Here is a 17,494-nt window from a genome sequence, read left to right as displayed (position 1 = left end):
CCACCTCAGAGGTTTCACATAACAGTGTGATGCCCCATGCACCTTTATCAATACAGAGTTCAAAAAGAGAAACCCCATGCTTCAGCTGTCTGTCTTGAACACAGTCACAGGTCATCCCCACAGACTGGGAATATCAGGAGAGAGCACCATACAGAAGGACCTACCTTATCTCTGCAGGATTCATAAACTCAGCAAAAAAAGAAACGCCCCTTTTTCAGGACCCTGTCTTTCACAGATAATTCGTAAAAATCCAATTAACTTCACAGATCTTCATTGTAAACGGTTTAAACACTGTTTCCGATGCTTGTTCAATGAACCATAAACAATTAATGAACATGTACCTGTGGAATGGTCGTTAAGACACTAACAGCTTACAGACGGTATGCAATTAAGGTCACAGTTATGAATACTTAGGACACTAAAGAGGTCTTTCTACTGACTCTGAAAAACACCAAAAGAAAGATGCTCAGGGTCCCTGCTTATCTGCGTGAACGTGCCTTAGGCATGCTGCAAGGAGGCATGAGGACTGCAGATGTGGCCAGGGCAATAAATTGAAATGTCCGTACCGTGAGACGCCTAAAACAGAGCTACAGGGAGACAGAACGGACAGCTGATCGTCCTCAGTGGCAGACTATGTGTAACAACACCTGCACAGGTTCGGTACATCCGAACATCACACCTGCGGGACAGGTACAGGATGGTAACAACAACTGCCCGAGTTACACCAGGAACGCACATTCCCTCCATCAGTGCTCGCAATAGGCTGAGAGAGGCTGGACTGAGGGCTTGTAAGCCTGTTGTAAGGCAAGTCCTCACCAGACATCACCGGCAACAACGTCGTCTATGGGCACAAACCCACCGTTGCTGGACCAGACAGAACTGGCAAAAAGTGCTCTTCACTGACGAGTCGCGGTTTTGTCTCACCAGTGGTGATGGTCGGATTCGCATTTGGAGGTGGAGGGTCCGTCATGGTCTGGGGCGGTGTGTCACAGCATCATCGGACTGAGCTTGTTGCCATTGCATGCAATCTCAACGCTGTGCGTTACTGTGAAGACATCCTCCTCCCTTCCTGCAGGCTCATCCTGACATGACCCTCCAGCATGACAATGCCACCAGCCATACTGCTCGTTCTGTGTGTGATTTCCTGCAAGACATGAATGTCAGTGTTCTGCCATGGCCAGGGAAGAGCCCGGATCTCAAACCCATTGAGCACGTCTGGGACCTGTTGGATCGTTGGGTGAGGGCTAGGGCCATTCCCCCCCAGAAATGTCCGGGAACTTGCAGGTGCCTTGGTGGAAGAGTGGGGTAACATCTCACGGCAAGAGCTAGCAAACCTGGTGCAGTCCATGAGGAGATGCACTGCAGTACTTAATGCAGCTGGTGGCCACACCAGATACTGACTGTTACTTTTGATTTTGACCCCCCCTTTGTTCAGGGACACATTATTCCATTTCTGTTAGTCACATGTCTGTGGAACTCAGTTGTTGAAACTTATGTTCATACAAATATTTACACATGTTAAGTTCGCTGAAAATAAATGCAGTTGACAGTGAGAGGACGTTTCTTTTTTTGCTGAGTTTGTTATCTGTCTGATCTGGCTCCCATCGCTGTTTGTTTTTCTCTTCAGTGACAATCATCTTAAGGCTTGGCCTGGAGGTAGTTTAGCCGTAGTGACTCCGGTGGAGTAACAGACACCAGCCCGTGGCAGCGTCAGAGTGAGTCCAGTCCGCTGGCCAAGCCCCCTGACCCTCCTAATAATCCCCTCTAATCTGCCCTGTAGGATTTGGACGTACCTTCTGCCACCTGCGCAAATCTGACTGCAGCACCACAAAGAGTTGTAATGGCCAAAGGCCGTTTGGGTGTTTGTACGTTTGTGTCCAGTCAGCTCTCCTTTGAGTCTTAGTCTCCAAGTCAACAGGATGAGGCCAAGTAAGGCAATATTTCAAGTCTAAATCAATTTTGTTATGACGATATTATGCTTACAAGAAAATACGGAACATGTGTCAGATTGTTTGATAATTTGCCCTAATGTGATACAATTAACAAAGTTTGTGCTGCCCTCTGGTGATTTGATGACACTATGCATGTGTCAGCGGAAAGTAAATGGCCCAAGAAAGAGTCAAGAATGAGTATTGAAAGCTCCAGATCTCTTAATACAGACTCCATTATCCTCATGTTGTTATTGTATTTGCAACAAATCACTTTCACCAGCCCCCCTCCCTCCCCCACTCACTCTTTCCCATTCCTGAGCTCTTTTTTTCTCTCCGTCTCTCACGCACACGTCCATACACATCCACAGAGCCAATCAGCCAATGAGATCTCGAGTGAGATCGAGATTACTGGATTACCATGTCCCAAAGGAGCTTGTGTAAGAGGAGAGTTCCACTGTGGACACACACTGGCCCAGTCAGCACATCCACAGCGATCCCAGGAGCACCGGAACAATGTGGCAGGTAAGTTCTGGAGTTCCCAGTTTAGTAAATCATGGTTCTTCAGTAAAATGGCTATCACTTGCAGTATACTCTCATACTGTGATTCCAGCTGATCGGAAATATCAAGGATAGCAGCCTAGGCTTTACGACACTGCAAGTTAACTACATTCTTAAAGCAATATACATAACGTTGGCCTTCAATTCTGTAAAGGATGTTATATTCTATGCAGTATTGTACTTTATCTAAACACCAATTATCCTCTCTGATGCTTGTGGTTTGTAGTTCCAATGTTAATACAGCAACATGACTTAATGTTCATTTTTTTAATGCATTTCCTTTGGAATGGGATTAAAACCATCTATGGATATGAGGGATTATGTTCCCTAATGGCCTATTGAAAAAGAGATTACATTGATGTGTAGCCACTGTGTGTATGAATTACAACAGAGAAGGATCGCATGAGTGCATAGTACTTTCTGATTGACTTCACCCCCAGTATGTTGTACCGTAGCTGTGAATTTGTACGTAAAGTTTTTCATCCAGAACTTTAGTTTGACCAGACTTTGAGGGATTTGAGAACATGTTCTCGTTTAAAACAATGACTTGCAGTGCATTCAGAATTTTTTCAGACCCCTTGACTTTTTCCACATTTTATGTTACAGCCTTACTGTAAAATTGATTAAATATTTTTTCCCTCATCAATCTACACAAAATAGCCCATAATGACAAGGCGAAAACAGGTTTTTAGACATTTTTGCTCATTTATTTAAAAAAAACGTAATCAGTATTCAGACCTAATGCTATGACACTCGAAATTGAGCTCAGGTGCATCCTGTTTCCCTTGATCATCCTTGAGATGTTTTCACAACTTGATTGAAGTCCACCTCTGGTAAATTTTTGAATGATTGAACATGAATTGGAAAGGCACAAACCAGTTTATATAAAGTCCCACAGTTGACAGTGCATATCAGAGCAAATACCAAGCCATGAGGTCGAAGGAATTGTCCGTAGAGCTCCGAGACAGGATTGTGTCGAAGCACAGATCTGGGGTACCAAAACATTTCTGCCGAATGAATAGCCACCATCATTCTTAAATGGAAGAAGTTTAGAACCACCAAGACTCTTCCTAGAGCCGTCCGCCCAGCCAAACTGAACAACTGCTGGAGAAGGGCCTTGGTCAGGGAGGTGACCAAGGACAAGCATCTCTGCAGCACTCCACCAATCAGGCATTTATGGTAGAGTGGCCAGACAGAAGCCACTCCACAGTAAAAGGCACATGACAGCACGCTTGGAGTTTGCTAAAAGGCACCTAATGGACCAGATTCTCTGGTCTGATGAAACCAAGATTGAACTCTTTGGCCTGAATGCCTAGCGTCACGCCTGGAGGAAACCTGTCACCATCCCTACGGTGAAGCATGGTGGTGACAGCATCATGCTGTGGGGATGTTTTTCAGCAGCAGGGACTGGGAGACTAGTCAGGATCGAGGGAAAGATGAACAGAGCAAAGTGGAGAGAGATCCTTGATGATACCTGCTCCAAAGCACTCAGGACTTCAGATTGGGGCAAATGTTCACCTTCCAACAGGGCAACGACCCTAAGCACACAGCCAAGACAATGCATGAGTGGCTTCGGGACAAGTCTCTGAATGTCCTCGAATGGCCCAGCCAGAGCTCGGACTTGAACTGATTGAACATCTCTGGAGAGACCTGAAAATAGCTGTGCAGCGATGCTCCCCATCCAACCTGACAGAGCTTGAGAGGATCTGCAGAGAAGAATGGGAGAAACTCCCCAAATACAGGTGTGCCAAGCTTGTAGCGTCATACCCAAGAAGACTTGAGGCTGTAATCGCTGCCAAAGATGCTTCAACAAAGTACTGTGTTAAAGGTCTGAATGTTTATGTAAATGTGATATTTCATTTGTATTTGTAATTTTTTTTGCAAAACATTTTTTAGACCTGTTTTTGCTTTGTCATTATGAGGTATTATGTGTAGATTGATGAGGGGGGGGAAACTATTTAATTCATTTTAGAAAAAGGCTGTAACGTCACAAAATGTGGAAAAAGTCAAAGGGTCTAAATACTTTCCAAATGTACTGTATGTGTTTGGTACATTCACTGTTAACATCCTCAGGGTGTGAGAGGGTGCAACAGCAGGACTATGATGGACACGGAGGACCAGTGGACACAGGACTTAGCTGGCAACAACGTGAAGGCCATCCTGCGCTGGATATGTAGCCTTTCAGCTGAAGGTCAGATCACTGGACTGGCAAGATTAAAATCACATGCAGCATACAGTACTTACAGCCACTTACTGTGTCTAAGAATGGTTGGATACTTTAACATACTGTAATGATTCAATGATTATAATATGTGATCATCATTAATAACGTGTCTTCTCAGTTCATGCTGCTTTTGATTATGACCCATTATGTAACTGCTTGAATTTGTCTCATTCCATTAATTTGTTTGTCTCTCAGTGGGAAATGCTGATGTGGAGGACAGCCTTGCTACTTTCAGCAGCTGGGTCCAGAGGACGGCTGAAGTTTCAAAGAAGGAGTTACTCACCCTTTGTAAGGAGAGATGCACCACAGCACCAGCTATCCCAAACAGAGCCAAAGGCTATCGATCCCAGCTCTTTCCACAGCTTTATTACAAAGGTCTTCCACTGTCGCCTCTCTCTGGGTCCCCCTCTCCCCCACCCTTCCCCTGTTTCTAGGCTTCAGCCGTTGCCAGGGCCTGTGGATGTTCCTGGACCACAGCTGCTTCACCAGGGTGCACCTGCTGCTGCAGCGGCTGAGGAACCTGCTTACCCTGGCCCAGTGGGGGAGGAGGCAGAGCGGCCTGACACACTTCTGGCATGGTACAGTACTATTCCAACAATGGCACCCCTCTCACAATGATCAGATTGTTGCATGAATGATATCAACTGGCTAGTTTGTTTAACACAATGATCTTACCTAGACACCTAGTGCTAGCATTTGGTATGGTTGTAACAATATAGGTCAAAACAGGATTGGAATTGTAGTTTCTATCAAGAGAGCTGTTTTCTGATCATGATTGAATGGTGGCTGTCTGTCCTCCATCTGTATGTAGGATTGGGGATCCCGTGTGTGGTCTGCAGGGCCGGGTGTGGATCCTCAGCTGTGAGGCAGGACTACTGGAATCGGGAACACAGAGCTCTGAAGCAACACATCTGGCTGGGTCGGCTTGTACAGTGGTGGGGCATCACTGGACTCCTGCCCAAGTACCCTGGTAAGGATGCATACGTTGACGTTATAGAAGGACAAACAGTCAAACTGTACAAACCGGTCACTCTTTGCATCACAGAGTTGTTACTACTGTGTAACTATTCTTATAAATACAGTGTAACACGTGTTGTATGTTGTAGTATTATTGTGGTGTTAGGGTTAGTCCAGTACAGGGTTCCCCAACTGGCGGCCTGCGGGCCAAATTTGTCCCGCGGATTGTTTTATTTGGCCCCCAAGTTTTCTAAGCAACATTTTTTTAAAGACAATTATTTATTATTTATTTACATTTTTGGGCATAAGACTGTAAAAACACCAGGAAATCAGCTCCAAGTGATTTTGAAAAATAAATCTATTCCCAAGTATTCCCATGCATAATAGAGAGAAGCGTGATAGTATACAAATGTAAGTAAGGTTTGAAATGGTTTGTTTTAGTCAAACATATCTGTTTTGGCTTCTTGTGGTCAATTTGCAGTCTACAAATTATTTGTAATTTTGTTCCAGCCTCCATCCGCTCCAAAAAAATCGGCCCGCGTCTGAATCTAGTTGATGATCCCTGGACTAGTATTTATAGGTACACTGACTTTTCCTCTCCTCCTCGCAGAGGCTCAAGAAATGAAGCGGATCTCTCAGATGTGGAGAGAGATGGATCAGAACCACCGCAGGGCTTCCCTCCACACTTTTGGGTAACTCTTAAATCACTGATAGGTCTCTCTTGCTCTATTTCTGTTTTCTTCCTTTACTCCCTAATCAATCTTTTAAAAATCTATTCTCCACATCTTCTTTCTCTTTATTTGATTAGATGGGAGGAGGAGGGAAGGGAAAGGTGGAATTCACTGATCCAGGGTATGGTGGCTCAGTTGGACAAACAACATGGGCCCATATGGACTTCTGAGGACTGCACAGACCAGGGCTATCCGCCCCCTAACCTGCAGGCTCTTCTGAAGCTGGTGCTGGTGCCTTGCATCAAACACATGTCTGTTCAGGCCATTGTATCCGAACATGGAGAATCCATAAAGTGTCCTCAAAGATATGACTGTGTTAATATGACTGTCATGTGAACTGAACTGAATATACAGTATTCTTGATTATGTACACTACACTTAACATAGCCTCTGCACAGCTCATGTACTTCATCCTGGACATGGCATATTTCCTGCAGTGCAAAGATGACCTCCTGCAGTCCTTTTGCCACGCCTTCATCATCCCTCCCAGCTTCTCCCAGCAGATCCGGGCCTTCTGGCTCCTCGACCATGGACACTTATCGGTACCTTTGCTCTCACTATAACGTTTAGTCTATCGATGTGTATGTCTTCCTGGATTTAGCAGGGCTCAACAGAGCCAACAGATTTTCCCATGGCTGTCATTGCCTCTGTGTAGGGCTCCATGGAGCTGCTGCTTAGCCCCAGGTCTGAACCACCCTGGTTCTCCTGGCAGCACCGCTGCATCATCCACAGCCTGCTGAGGAGAAAGCAGCTCCGCTTGGCGCTGAAGTACATCTACTGGACCAGACTAGCCACAGACACCCCCCACGACCTTAAGCTCTGTGTGGACATACTCCTACAGAACAGGTTGGGTTAAATACACTAGCATGTGCTATATCAAATGGACTACTGTATATATACCATGTATTCTGGCTCTGTATGGCTCACGGTTTTCATATTGCATCTTGTTTTCTCTGCCCCTAAGCCATGTCTCAGACGCCTGGGCCCTCCTGAAGAAAGGTCACACAGGAAGTAATGACATGGTCAGGTACTTCCTCCATGGATGTGAGAGGCTTGGCCTATGTGTGGCGGCTTCCGACTGCATGGAAGCAATATGGAAGGTGAACCTCTTTGTAACACTATCATAAAATACATGTAAATACTTAGGCACGTACATGCAGGTTGTTGTCAGTAATCACATTTTCTATTGAACAACGGTACCTTTATTAGGATGTGGGCCATTGTACTACTCAGTCGGAAGAGGCTGAGGGTCAGTGTGGAGTAGAGGGGCTTCCTCAGCGTAGGAGGACCACAGGGATCTCTATGGCAGTGAAAGAGCCAGGTATGGATCACTGATTGTGACGCATACTGATTTGAGAAATATCACCACTATCAAGTATTCTGAAAGTCAGTGAAGTGTTGTGAATTGCAGGGGGTCCCATTCATCCGTTATCTGCTCTGCTGTATCAGTCTCAGAACATCAACACGCTCTCTTCAGAGGATTTCATCAGACTCCTCAGGGAATCTATGGTTGAACTGAGACAACCCCAGCCAACAGCAAGGTACATTATTCAATACAAAATGACTAAAATGTTGTTTACAAAAATACCCAACGTAAGTGTGTTTTTGGTATAATCTGTTTTTCCCTGGCCCAGTGAGGAGGTGACATGGCCAGGGGAGCACCAAGAGAGGAGAGGGAGCTGTCGGAACCTGAGTCTGACCATCCAGGCCCTTAGGTACCACCTCCCTAGACCCTCCCCAGCGGGTATGATGACTGACAGGCTGGGAGAGCAGGGAGACACAGAGCCACCTGATCATGACCTGCCTCTTATAGCTGCGGTACTTTACTACTGTGGCTCTGTCTGAGAGTGAGTGTGCTGAGGAATAATACTTTGGCAATGATGAATATGAAAATAATGAATTTCGTTGTCTCAATGCAGGAGAAACCCTGGACCCCGGCACACCTCTCCTCTCAATCCCTGTCCAAGGAGAGCTCTGAATCTATGTTCTCTTTCACATCTTCCCCCTCACTGCCCTGCCTGAGACCGGGCATCCCATATGTGGGATGGGAGCACAGTAATGGGAGCACAGTAATGCTGCAGCGGATCTCATCCCTGCTCAGTGATAGAGGACGGTACCAGAACAGTCATGGCGACAGCCCTTCCCCCCCAGCAGACATACTCCTCCCAGACTACCCTGACCGGACTCTGACACTAGAGGGTGCCACAGACCCTGTCTCCTTCAACAGCCTCAGTAAAGACAGCACGGAGGTGGAGGAGCTGGTGTTCTCCACTGAGTGTGAGTTCAGATGCACAGACTAGAGGTGTTTTATACTCAACATTTAAGTTGTCGGCTCCTTTTGAAGTCATGTTCTTGAGTATTAACCCAACGGAAATCCATGTTCTGGTCATCTGTTGTTGAAAGTGTTTTCTGTTTACTTTAGGGGGAGTGGAGGACATAATGACCTGTGATATACCAGGAGACGACGTCTTCAATGTGGAAGAGGAGGCAGTTCCTCCTGTAGATGTAACGTTCGACAGAAGGTGACCCTTCTCAATCCTCAATGTTTACTTTATAATTTCATTAACAGACCATAATTCCACTCTTTGCTGTGGCCAGCATTGTGTTATGCAGTACAATAAGATAAAGGACATGTTCTTTATGTGATCATTTGTTTGTCAGGCATAGTCTGAGCAGACTGAACCTCCATCCTCAGTTCTACAGTAATGAGGACAACCAATCAGTGCCCTCTGTACCTGAGATCCAAGTGGAGAGTCACAACTTCCTGACACCTGACTGTGGTGTGTTTCAACTGTTAATACAATCTCAGTGTTGTGGCTGTGTTTTCACTATATCTACTGTATGATTTGACTGAGAAATAATGTAATAATTGGCCCTTTAACTAACTGCTTTTGTTCATGTTAATCCAGAGAAAATGGACTACTACAAGGAGGTTACTGACAAAATCATGCATGCACCAAGTGTGAGTGACGTGTGGAGCATCATGCCTGGAGGGGACAAATCAGGGAACATCCTCCCCCAGACCTCCACCTTCTCTGCGGCTGTTGCTGCCTCATCTCACTGCTTCCTGGAGCTGGAGCCCTTACAGGTGACAGACCTCTCTACTGTCCAATTACATACATACTGTACACACTATGCAGACAACCTACAGTATTTGCCAACTCAACTGGGTTTCTGTATATCTGTGTTTGTTCAGAGGGCATTCGACCCTCCGCCGCTTGAGGATTCAGTGGAATGTTTCCGCCGGGACTCCCAGGATGCAGTGGACCAACCGGAGATCCTGACCTCCTGTGCCCTCACTGAGACCACCCAGGATCTGCTCTCTGATCTTCACCAGACCTTCTGCTTCCTGGAGGAGCTGGGAGACACAGGGTCCAGTGGCCCAGAGACAGAGAGAGGCTCTACCCTGGTGGGGGAGCAAGACAGTGGGGCTTCCGGGAGGTACATCAGGCCCTTTTCTCTCCAGGACTCCTCTCTGCTCATCCCCCTGCGGAGGTCCACACGCTCCAGACAGCTACATGTTCCTGGAGTGTCTTTGTCCCCTAGGACTAGCCCCAGCTGCACCCCCCAGCTCAGCCCCTCCTCGGCCCTAGAGACATCCAGGGACAGGTTACCTGGAGGGGGGAAGGCCTCGCACAAGGAGGATGCATCATGCTTCAGAAGCACCCCAGAGGATAGGCTAGGCCACTGTAAGCTGGGCAGCTGGTGGAAACAAGCCCTGGAGACCCGGAGGGCATCCACTGGCCTACTCCCTGCCATAGAGCAGGTGTCCACCATCTCACGAGGTAGTGTGTGTGTGTTGGATAGAAATGACAACCTACTCTTACTTGCGCTTAGAAAAACAATTTAGTGTCACAGCTACCAAAGTTGGTAATTTTGCTCCGATTTGCCTGTATAACAATATTAATATTATTACTTAATATAGTATAGCCTCTAATATCATCTCCCTTTGTCATTGTGATGGGGAATGTTGAGAGAGCCTTTTCTTTAGAACTTTACACAGATGGAGCATTAGAAACAGCAGCTGGCTGGGGACTGTAGTGTGTGTGAATGTGAATGTTTGTGTGTGTGTGTGTGTGTGTGTGGGGCCATAGCTGGCCTGTTGCTGTCACCCAGTGAGGATTCTATGTCCGGAATGGGACCCAGGTACTGCTCAGAGAGGGGTGATGAAGTACAGAGAGGAGGTTGTGTACTGTAGTGTCAGACTAGTACTCTCTCAACCTTGCCACAGTTACTCATCTGTGACCACCACCCCCTGCTCTCCGTGGTAGGGGCCTTCCACTGATGTTACCCAGAGCAGATGGAGCTCTGCTGGGCCTTGCTGATCACCGCTGGGCCTGGGGGAACCACGCCTCACAGCCCCACACACCACACTAATTCCCTACCTCATCACTGGGACCAAGGCTTAGGAGACCAACACACAGCAGGGGCCAAATGTGACATTTAATTAAAGCTCCGTTTGTTAAATAAAATCAATAGTTTAAGAAAACAGGTGACCTTGATATTTTTTTCGTGCTTCTCAGAAAATGAAGTGCGTTTGTTAGCCTGCCAATGAGGAAGTGGCAGAGACCGTTCAAGTGGCTGGCCACTGTGATGTTTTAATGTTACACCCTGACAGTTGTAACACCTCTGAGTGATCTAGTTTGAATCCTTTCCTGTCCTCCCTGTCCCCTCTCTCTTCATCCACAGAAAAGAGGGCCTCTCTCATCCCAGGGCAACTCTACTCCCACAGTACGATCAACTTCCAGGAGTCTCCGGCCAAGCAGCGAGGAGACAAGTGGGAGGTCAAACAGGTACAGGTAATTTCTCTCTCTGTGGTCCCTATTTTACTACACCCACAATAACATCTGCTAAACACGTGTATGTGACAAATACATTTGATTTGATTTGGCCTCACATGGAGAGTGTCAGTATAGGGGGAAATATGCTATGGTTGGCCAATGGGGGGCAGTGTTGTCCCAACTTGGAAGTTTTTTATTTTGTCTCTGATTTGAATGACCTCATACCTACCCCAAAGAGCCAGCCCATCCCATCCCAGCAGGTACCCTCTCCTCTCCTTCTCCCTTCCCCCTGTCACAACCTACACATCTTCCTCATCAGACTCAGTAATGTCATATAAAAACATGGTGGAATCATATTCGGGCTTTGATAAAACATTTTTTAATACTTTTTTACATTTAATTGGTAATGAATAGAGATAATGACTAAATGATTTCCGGACTACTTTGATGCGACATGCATGCTATAGGTACTACATTCACTTTGTGTTTCTCTGACAAAAGTTGTAGACTGCTTTCTTGGCTCCTTCTAATCTCTCTAGCCTTGTTTATACCTGTCGCTTACATGGGTCCTTTGTCCTGATCTTGTCCTGATCTTGCGCTGAGCTTGCCAGTTTAAAATCAAATCAAATGTTATTTGTCACATGTGCCAAATACAATACTTACGAGCCCTTAAACCAACAATGCAGTTCAAGAAATAGAGTTAAGAAAAGATTTACCAAATAGACTAAAGTTAAAAATATATAATAAAAAGTAACACAATAAGAATAACAATAACGAGGCTATATACAGGGGGTACCGGTACCGAGTCAATGTGCGGGGGTACAGGTTAATCGAGGTCATTTGTACATGTACAGTAGGAAGGGATAAAGTGACTATGTATAGATAATAAACAGCGAGTAGCAGCAGTGTAAAAACAGATGGAGAGGGGGGGCAATGTAAATAGTTCAGGTGGCCATTTGATTAATTGTTCAGCAGTCTTATGGCTTGGGGGTAGAAGCTGTTAAGGAGACTTTTGGACCTAGACTTGGCGCTCCGGTACCGCTTGCCATGTGGTAGCAGAGAGAACAGTCTATGAATTGGGTGCCTGGAGTCTTTGACAATTTTTTGGGCCTTCCTCTGATACTTTACACTTTCACAACGTGTCTTTTAATTATCTACACCCGTGTAAAAATGTGTGCACAAACAGAATGAGGACAAGATCAGGACAACGGGTGTATGTTAAAACAAGGTATAAAGTTGCTTTTGTCTAATGCATTGACGGATCTAACAGTTGGTGCGTTTGACACCATGATGTCAGCAGTGGATGTACAGCATGTGTACTGCAATGTTGCTGCACTGATACGATTAGGCAGTTGTTCAATTGAGATTTAATTATGTAATTGTTTAATTGGGATGTAATTATCTTATTGTTTGGTTGGAGTCAAGGGAACCATATGGAGCCTGGCAGGTGAAATGTAATTACACAAAGTTAATTCATGATGACGTAGTTGATAATTATACCTTTGGGATGCTGACTGGTGGATGGACCGTCAGTGGGAATGGTTGATGTTCTTTGGCGCATTGAATGCTGATATTGCACAATTCTAAATTAGCACCCATCATGAAAGATACTGATTTATTCCATTACATGAACTTGTTAAAACACTGCTTAGATTGATGTTATAAGATATGATTACCTGGAGGATTTATTCAATGTTTTATCCAATTTTTTTCACTATGTATGACCAACCCACATCTGTATTTCAAAGAGAACAAAGTGGTTGGGATTTGACAAATTGGCAGATTGGGAGATATTAATGACAAATGTGTGAAAATAAAAGTCACACTAAGTAGCATATTATCCAAACATCTCCAATTAAAACACAGCAGCTATGGATAATCAGAGTGCTGGATATTAGGTTGACTACTATACATTTTCACTGTTTTTGTCCCATGTGACCTCATGATCAGATTGGTTTTGGTGAAGTAAGGTTGCGATGTTCATTGAAAGGGATGCTCATCAAACAATGTGGATGACACTGGTACTACTCACAGATGTAAAGACATTACTGGAAGATTTTAGCTTGTTGATCAACTTGTGTGGATCTTTCTGAAAATCTTGATGTTTGTATGGAGAGAGGCAGTCTGAATGAAGATAGCTCGTTGGGTTGTGGTGACACATGGAGATGAATGGCCTCTATTAGGAACATTTCATCAATGCCTGAGCCCTGTGGTTTCAGTCTCCCTCAACCCCCGGGGAACGAATAATGACCACAGGATATTTCATCACACCCTCCATTTCCCAACTCAGGATATGAGGGCCTAATTGTGTCTGTTGTCTGGTGTTCTGTTGTTCCCTGTGTTCCAGGCGGAGAAAGAGGAGCTGATGGAACGGAGGGGCTCTGGGAAGTTGCCCCACCAGCGAGTGGAGCAGGGCGTGGTGAGCCATAGGGGAGCCAGAGTGAAGAAGGGCAAACGGGTGAAGAAGGCATGAGGACATCCCGTTACACATCTATACTGTCGTTCTGTAGAGTGACGAACAATCAGTGTATGTGTGTAAGATCTAAATTGACAAAATCCTGTATGGTATTACTGTTGTGCTACACTTCAAACCACTGTAAATTTAGTCAGGTGCAGACTGTTATTAAATGTTTTTTACTTGGCAGATACAAATAAATATTTCTCACAGAAAAGATTTGTTGATTTGTCACAGTAATGGCTACACAGTATGCATGGACAGATAATCCAAATGGTGTGGTTGCATCTAAACTCATGACGTTTCTCTTTTATCTAAAAAAATATTCAATTTTGAGCATGGTGGTGATCGTCACCATGGCTGTCATGGATGACCTTTGGTGCAGTGACCTTACTACACCACATCACCTATACGGTCACCTCACATCATCACCTCTCCTGTCTCTGAGCTCTTCATCTGACAGCTCCTGATTCCTTTGGCGACCTCGCCGCTCCTATAGGCTGCTGGTGTGTTCTCTGGACACGTCCTCCTCCTTATATAGTTATCACACACGCACACGCACACGCACACGGAACAGCTCAACAATAGTTAATCTCTCAGTAATTATTGACATGGGTTTAATTATTTAATACTTCACGAACCCAGTCGAGATTAAGAATAGTGGATTCTGGGTCATTTGCGTATAGTCTCAATGATCTGAATAGACGCAAGGTCATTTGGATTGACTATAAGGATACAGATAAACTCTGGACTAACTCATTCTAAAAGCACCATATGGTGTCCTTGGATATCTATCTGTCAGTTTTCCCCCTTTTTAAAAAGGATTTGCCTTGCTGCTATTCCAACTCATGAAAAATGGATGACCTCCCAATGCTAGCTGCTGATGCCTTCTCTCCTCACATTTGCACAGTGCCCTGGGATTGCATTTATGTTAGCATCCCTCCCCCTCTCTCGATTTGGGAGGTGGAGGGGGTTGAATAACTTAAAACACATTTCAGCATGACATTTCTGCTTGGGGTCTCCCGTCCATGAGCCAGGCCCACACACATATTGCATTATTACGAAAGATATGTGTGTCATCTTCTGGAGTTGTTAGGCCTCCCTGCATGACCTCACCAGGTGTGACAACACCTCTGATACCCAGTTGGTGCATGGGGCTGGAGGAATAGGACTAGCCAGTGTTTTGGATGCTTTAGTTTACACCTCAACAATCATGACTGGGATTGGCTGCACAGTTTGTTTTCGAATCCAAAGAACCTTTCATACAGTAGAATATCTTCATCCTAGTTAAATAAAGGCTAAATAAAAAATGTGATCCACATCTTACAGCGCAGTATAGTAATTCATGATTTGAGCACAAATAAAGATCTTCCAAATGGAAATATTCAAGGGACGAAAACCTGTCTGGAAGTAATGATGCTCGAAAACATATCAGGACACGCGGTCTGGAAAATAAATACATGTTCTGACCACACACATCCAATAACTCACACTAATTTGAATACTGATAACAATCGTGGAAACCTGGGCTCTGCACTGCAACAAAATTACACATAAATCATGTGCAGAGCAGACAAGGTTAAAAATCCCAACCAAACATGATGGATATAAATTGCTGTCTGATGTTTGTAAATCATTCTTATAAATAATTGTCTGTGTGCGACTGGAGGCACGCTCTGGAAAATGCAGGGCGATTAATACTTGCTATTGCAAAACTCTCCATGTGAGGTCCCTTCTGACCCCTATAATGTACTTTTTATTGCTTATTCTTCATCTTCAAAACGAGCGTCCTTAACCTTCCCCAGTGTAGATTCATATAGGCCACAGTAAGCCCCATCTTTGTAGGGGGTTAATATATAATATTCCATCGATTTAGAACAATAAAACTAAATAATGCAGATATAACAGCTGCTACTTTCCATAATATGGAAATAATTTACAGCTTATTTTCAAAACACTATATCCACCAATTTTGGTGTTTTTTCATCAGAAATGATTTCTTATGGGTACCTTCATGTGTGTGTAAAATGTTACTGTTCTCAGATGTTTTTATTCATCGATTTTAGATGTGTATGAAAATGAGTTTGTTTTACAAAATGCTGTATATCAATTACATATCCTGTATATTTGACTGAAATGTGGTTGTCTCACCTAGCTATCTTAAGATGAATGCACTTACTGTAAGCCGCTCTGGAGCATCTGCTAAATCACTAAAATGCCAAACGTAAGTGTTTTACATAGATCTCATATTACTGTGTTGAATTACTTTAAACAATATACACTTCTCAAAAAAATTAAGGGAACACTTAAACAACACAATGTAACTCCAAGTCAATCACACTTCTGTAAAATCAAACTGTCCACTTAGGAAGCAACACTGATTGACAATAAATTTCACATGCTGTTGTGCAAATGGAATAGACAAAAGGTGGAAATTATAGGCAATTAGCAAGACACCCCCAAAAAAGGAGTGATTCTGCAGGTGGTGACCACAGACCACTTCTCAGTTCCTATGCTTCCTGGCTGATGTTTTGGTCACTTTTGAATGCTGGCGGTGCTCTCACTCTAGTGGTAGCATGAGACGGAGTCTACAACCCACACAAGTGGCTCAGGTAGTGCAGTTCATCCAGGATGGCACATCAATGCGAACTGTGGCAAAAAGGTTTGCTGTGTCTGTCAGCGTAGTGTCCAGAGCATGGAGGCGCTACCAGGAGACAGGCCAGTACATCAGGAGACGTGGAGGAGACGTGGAGGAGGCCAGCAGCAGGACCGCTACCTCCGCCTTTGTGCAAGGAGGTGCACTGCCAGCGCCCTGCAAAATGACCTCCAGCAGGCCACAAATGTGCATGTGTCAGCATATGGTCTCACAAGGGGTCTGAGGATCTCATCTCGGTACCTAATGGCAGTCAGGCTACCTCTGGCGAGCACATGGAGGGCTGTGCGGCCCCACAAAGAAATGCCACCCCACACCATGACTGACCCATCGCCAAACCGGTCATGCTGGAGGATGTTGCAGGCAGCAGAACGTTCTCCACAGCGTCTCCAGACTCTGTCACGTCTGTCACATGTGCTCATGTGCTCAGTATGAACCTGCTTTCATCTGTGAAGAGCACAGGGCGCCAGTGGCGAATTTGCCAATCTTGGTGTTCTCTGGCAAATGCCAAACGTCCTGCACGGTGTTGGGCTGTAAGCACAACCCCCACCGGTGGACGTCGGGCCCTCATACCACCCTCATGGAGTCTGTTTCTGACCGTTTGAGCAGACACATGCACATTTGTGGCCTGCTGGAGGTCATTTTGCAGGGCTCTGGCAGTGCTCCTCCTGCTCCTCCTTGCACAAAGGCGGAGGTAGCGATCCTGCTGCTGGGTTGTTGCCCTCCTACGGCCTCCTCCACGTCTCCTGATGTACTGGCCTGTCTCCTGGTAGCGCCTCCATGCTCTGGACACTACGCTGACAGACACAGCAAACCTTTTTGCCACAGCTCGCATTGATGTGCCATCCTGGATGAACTGCACTACCTGAGCCACTTGTGTGGGTTGTAGACTCCGTCTCATGCTACCACTAGAGTGAGAGCACCGCCAGCATTCAAAAGTGACCAAAACATCAGCCAGGAAGCATAGGAACTGAGAAGTGGTCTGTGGTCACCACCTGCAGAATCACTCCTTTTTTGGGGGTGTCTTGCTAATTGCCTATAATTTCCACCTTTTGTCTATTCCATTTGCACAACAGCATGTGAAATTTATTGTCAATCAGTGTTGCTTCCTAAGTGGACAGTTTGATTTCACAGAAGTGTGATTGACTTGGAGTTACATTGTGTTGTTTAAGTGTTCCCTTTATTTTTTTGAGCAGTGTATATA

At 45.2% G+C, this 17,494-nt stretch overlaps 1 protein-coding gene across 1 annotated transcript; it reads left to right on the top strand.

The window, feature by feature from the left end:
* Nucleotides 1–8,829: 8,829 nt before the first annotated feature.
* Nucleotides 8,830–13,819, top strand: LOC129812148 (uncharacterized). The gene is made up of 6 exons (XM_055864070.1): nucleotides 8,830–8,923; nucleotides 9,063–9,181; nucleotides 9,311–9,489; nucleotides 9,598–10,186; nucleotides 11,091–11,194; nucleotides 13,530–13,819. Exons 1-6 carry the CDS (start codon nucleotides 8,841–8,843, stop codon nucleotides 13,653–13,655), a joined length of 1,200 nt encoding a protein of 399 aa, XP_055720045.1. The 5' UTR covers nucleotides 8,830–8,840; the 3' UTR covers nucleotides 13,656–13,819.
* The last annotated feature ends 3,675 nt before the right edge of the window (nucleotides 13,820–17,494 follow it).

The sequence above is a fragment of the Salvelinus fontinalis genome, chromosome 15, assembly GCF_029448725.1.
Source record: "Salvelinus fontinalis isolate EN_2023a chromosome 15, ASM2944872v1, whole genome shotgun sequence".
Taxonomy (NCBI): domain Eukaryota; kingdom Metazoa; phylum Chordata; class Actinopteri; order Salmoniformes; family Salmonidae; genus Salvelinus; species Salvelinus fontinalis.
Note: the sequence above shows the minus strand (reverse complement) of the source record. Positions and strands in the feature narration are given on the sequence as shown.

Bases quoted from the DNA above. Each gene is read 5' to 3' on its own strand.
- LOC129812148 (XM_055864070.1), top strand. From the start codon at position 8,841: ATGACCTGTGATATACCAGGAGACGACGTCTTCAATGTGGAAGAGGAG. The intron at 8,924-9,062 runs GTGACCCTTCTC...TTTGTTTGTCAG, and splicing joins GATGTAACGTTCGACAGAAG to GCATAGTCTGAGCAGACTGA. The intron at 11,195-13,529 runs GTACAGGTAATT...CCTGTGTTCCAG, and splicing joins ACAAGTGGGAGGTCAAACAG to GCGGAGAAAGAGGAGCTGAT.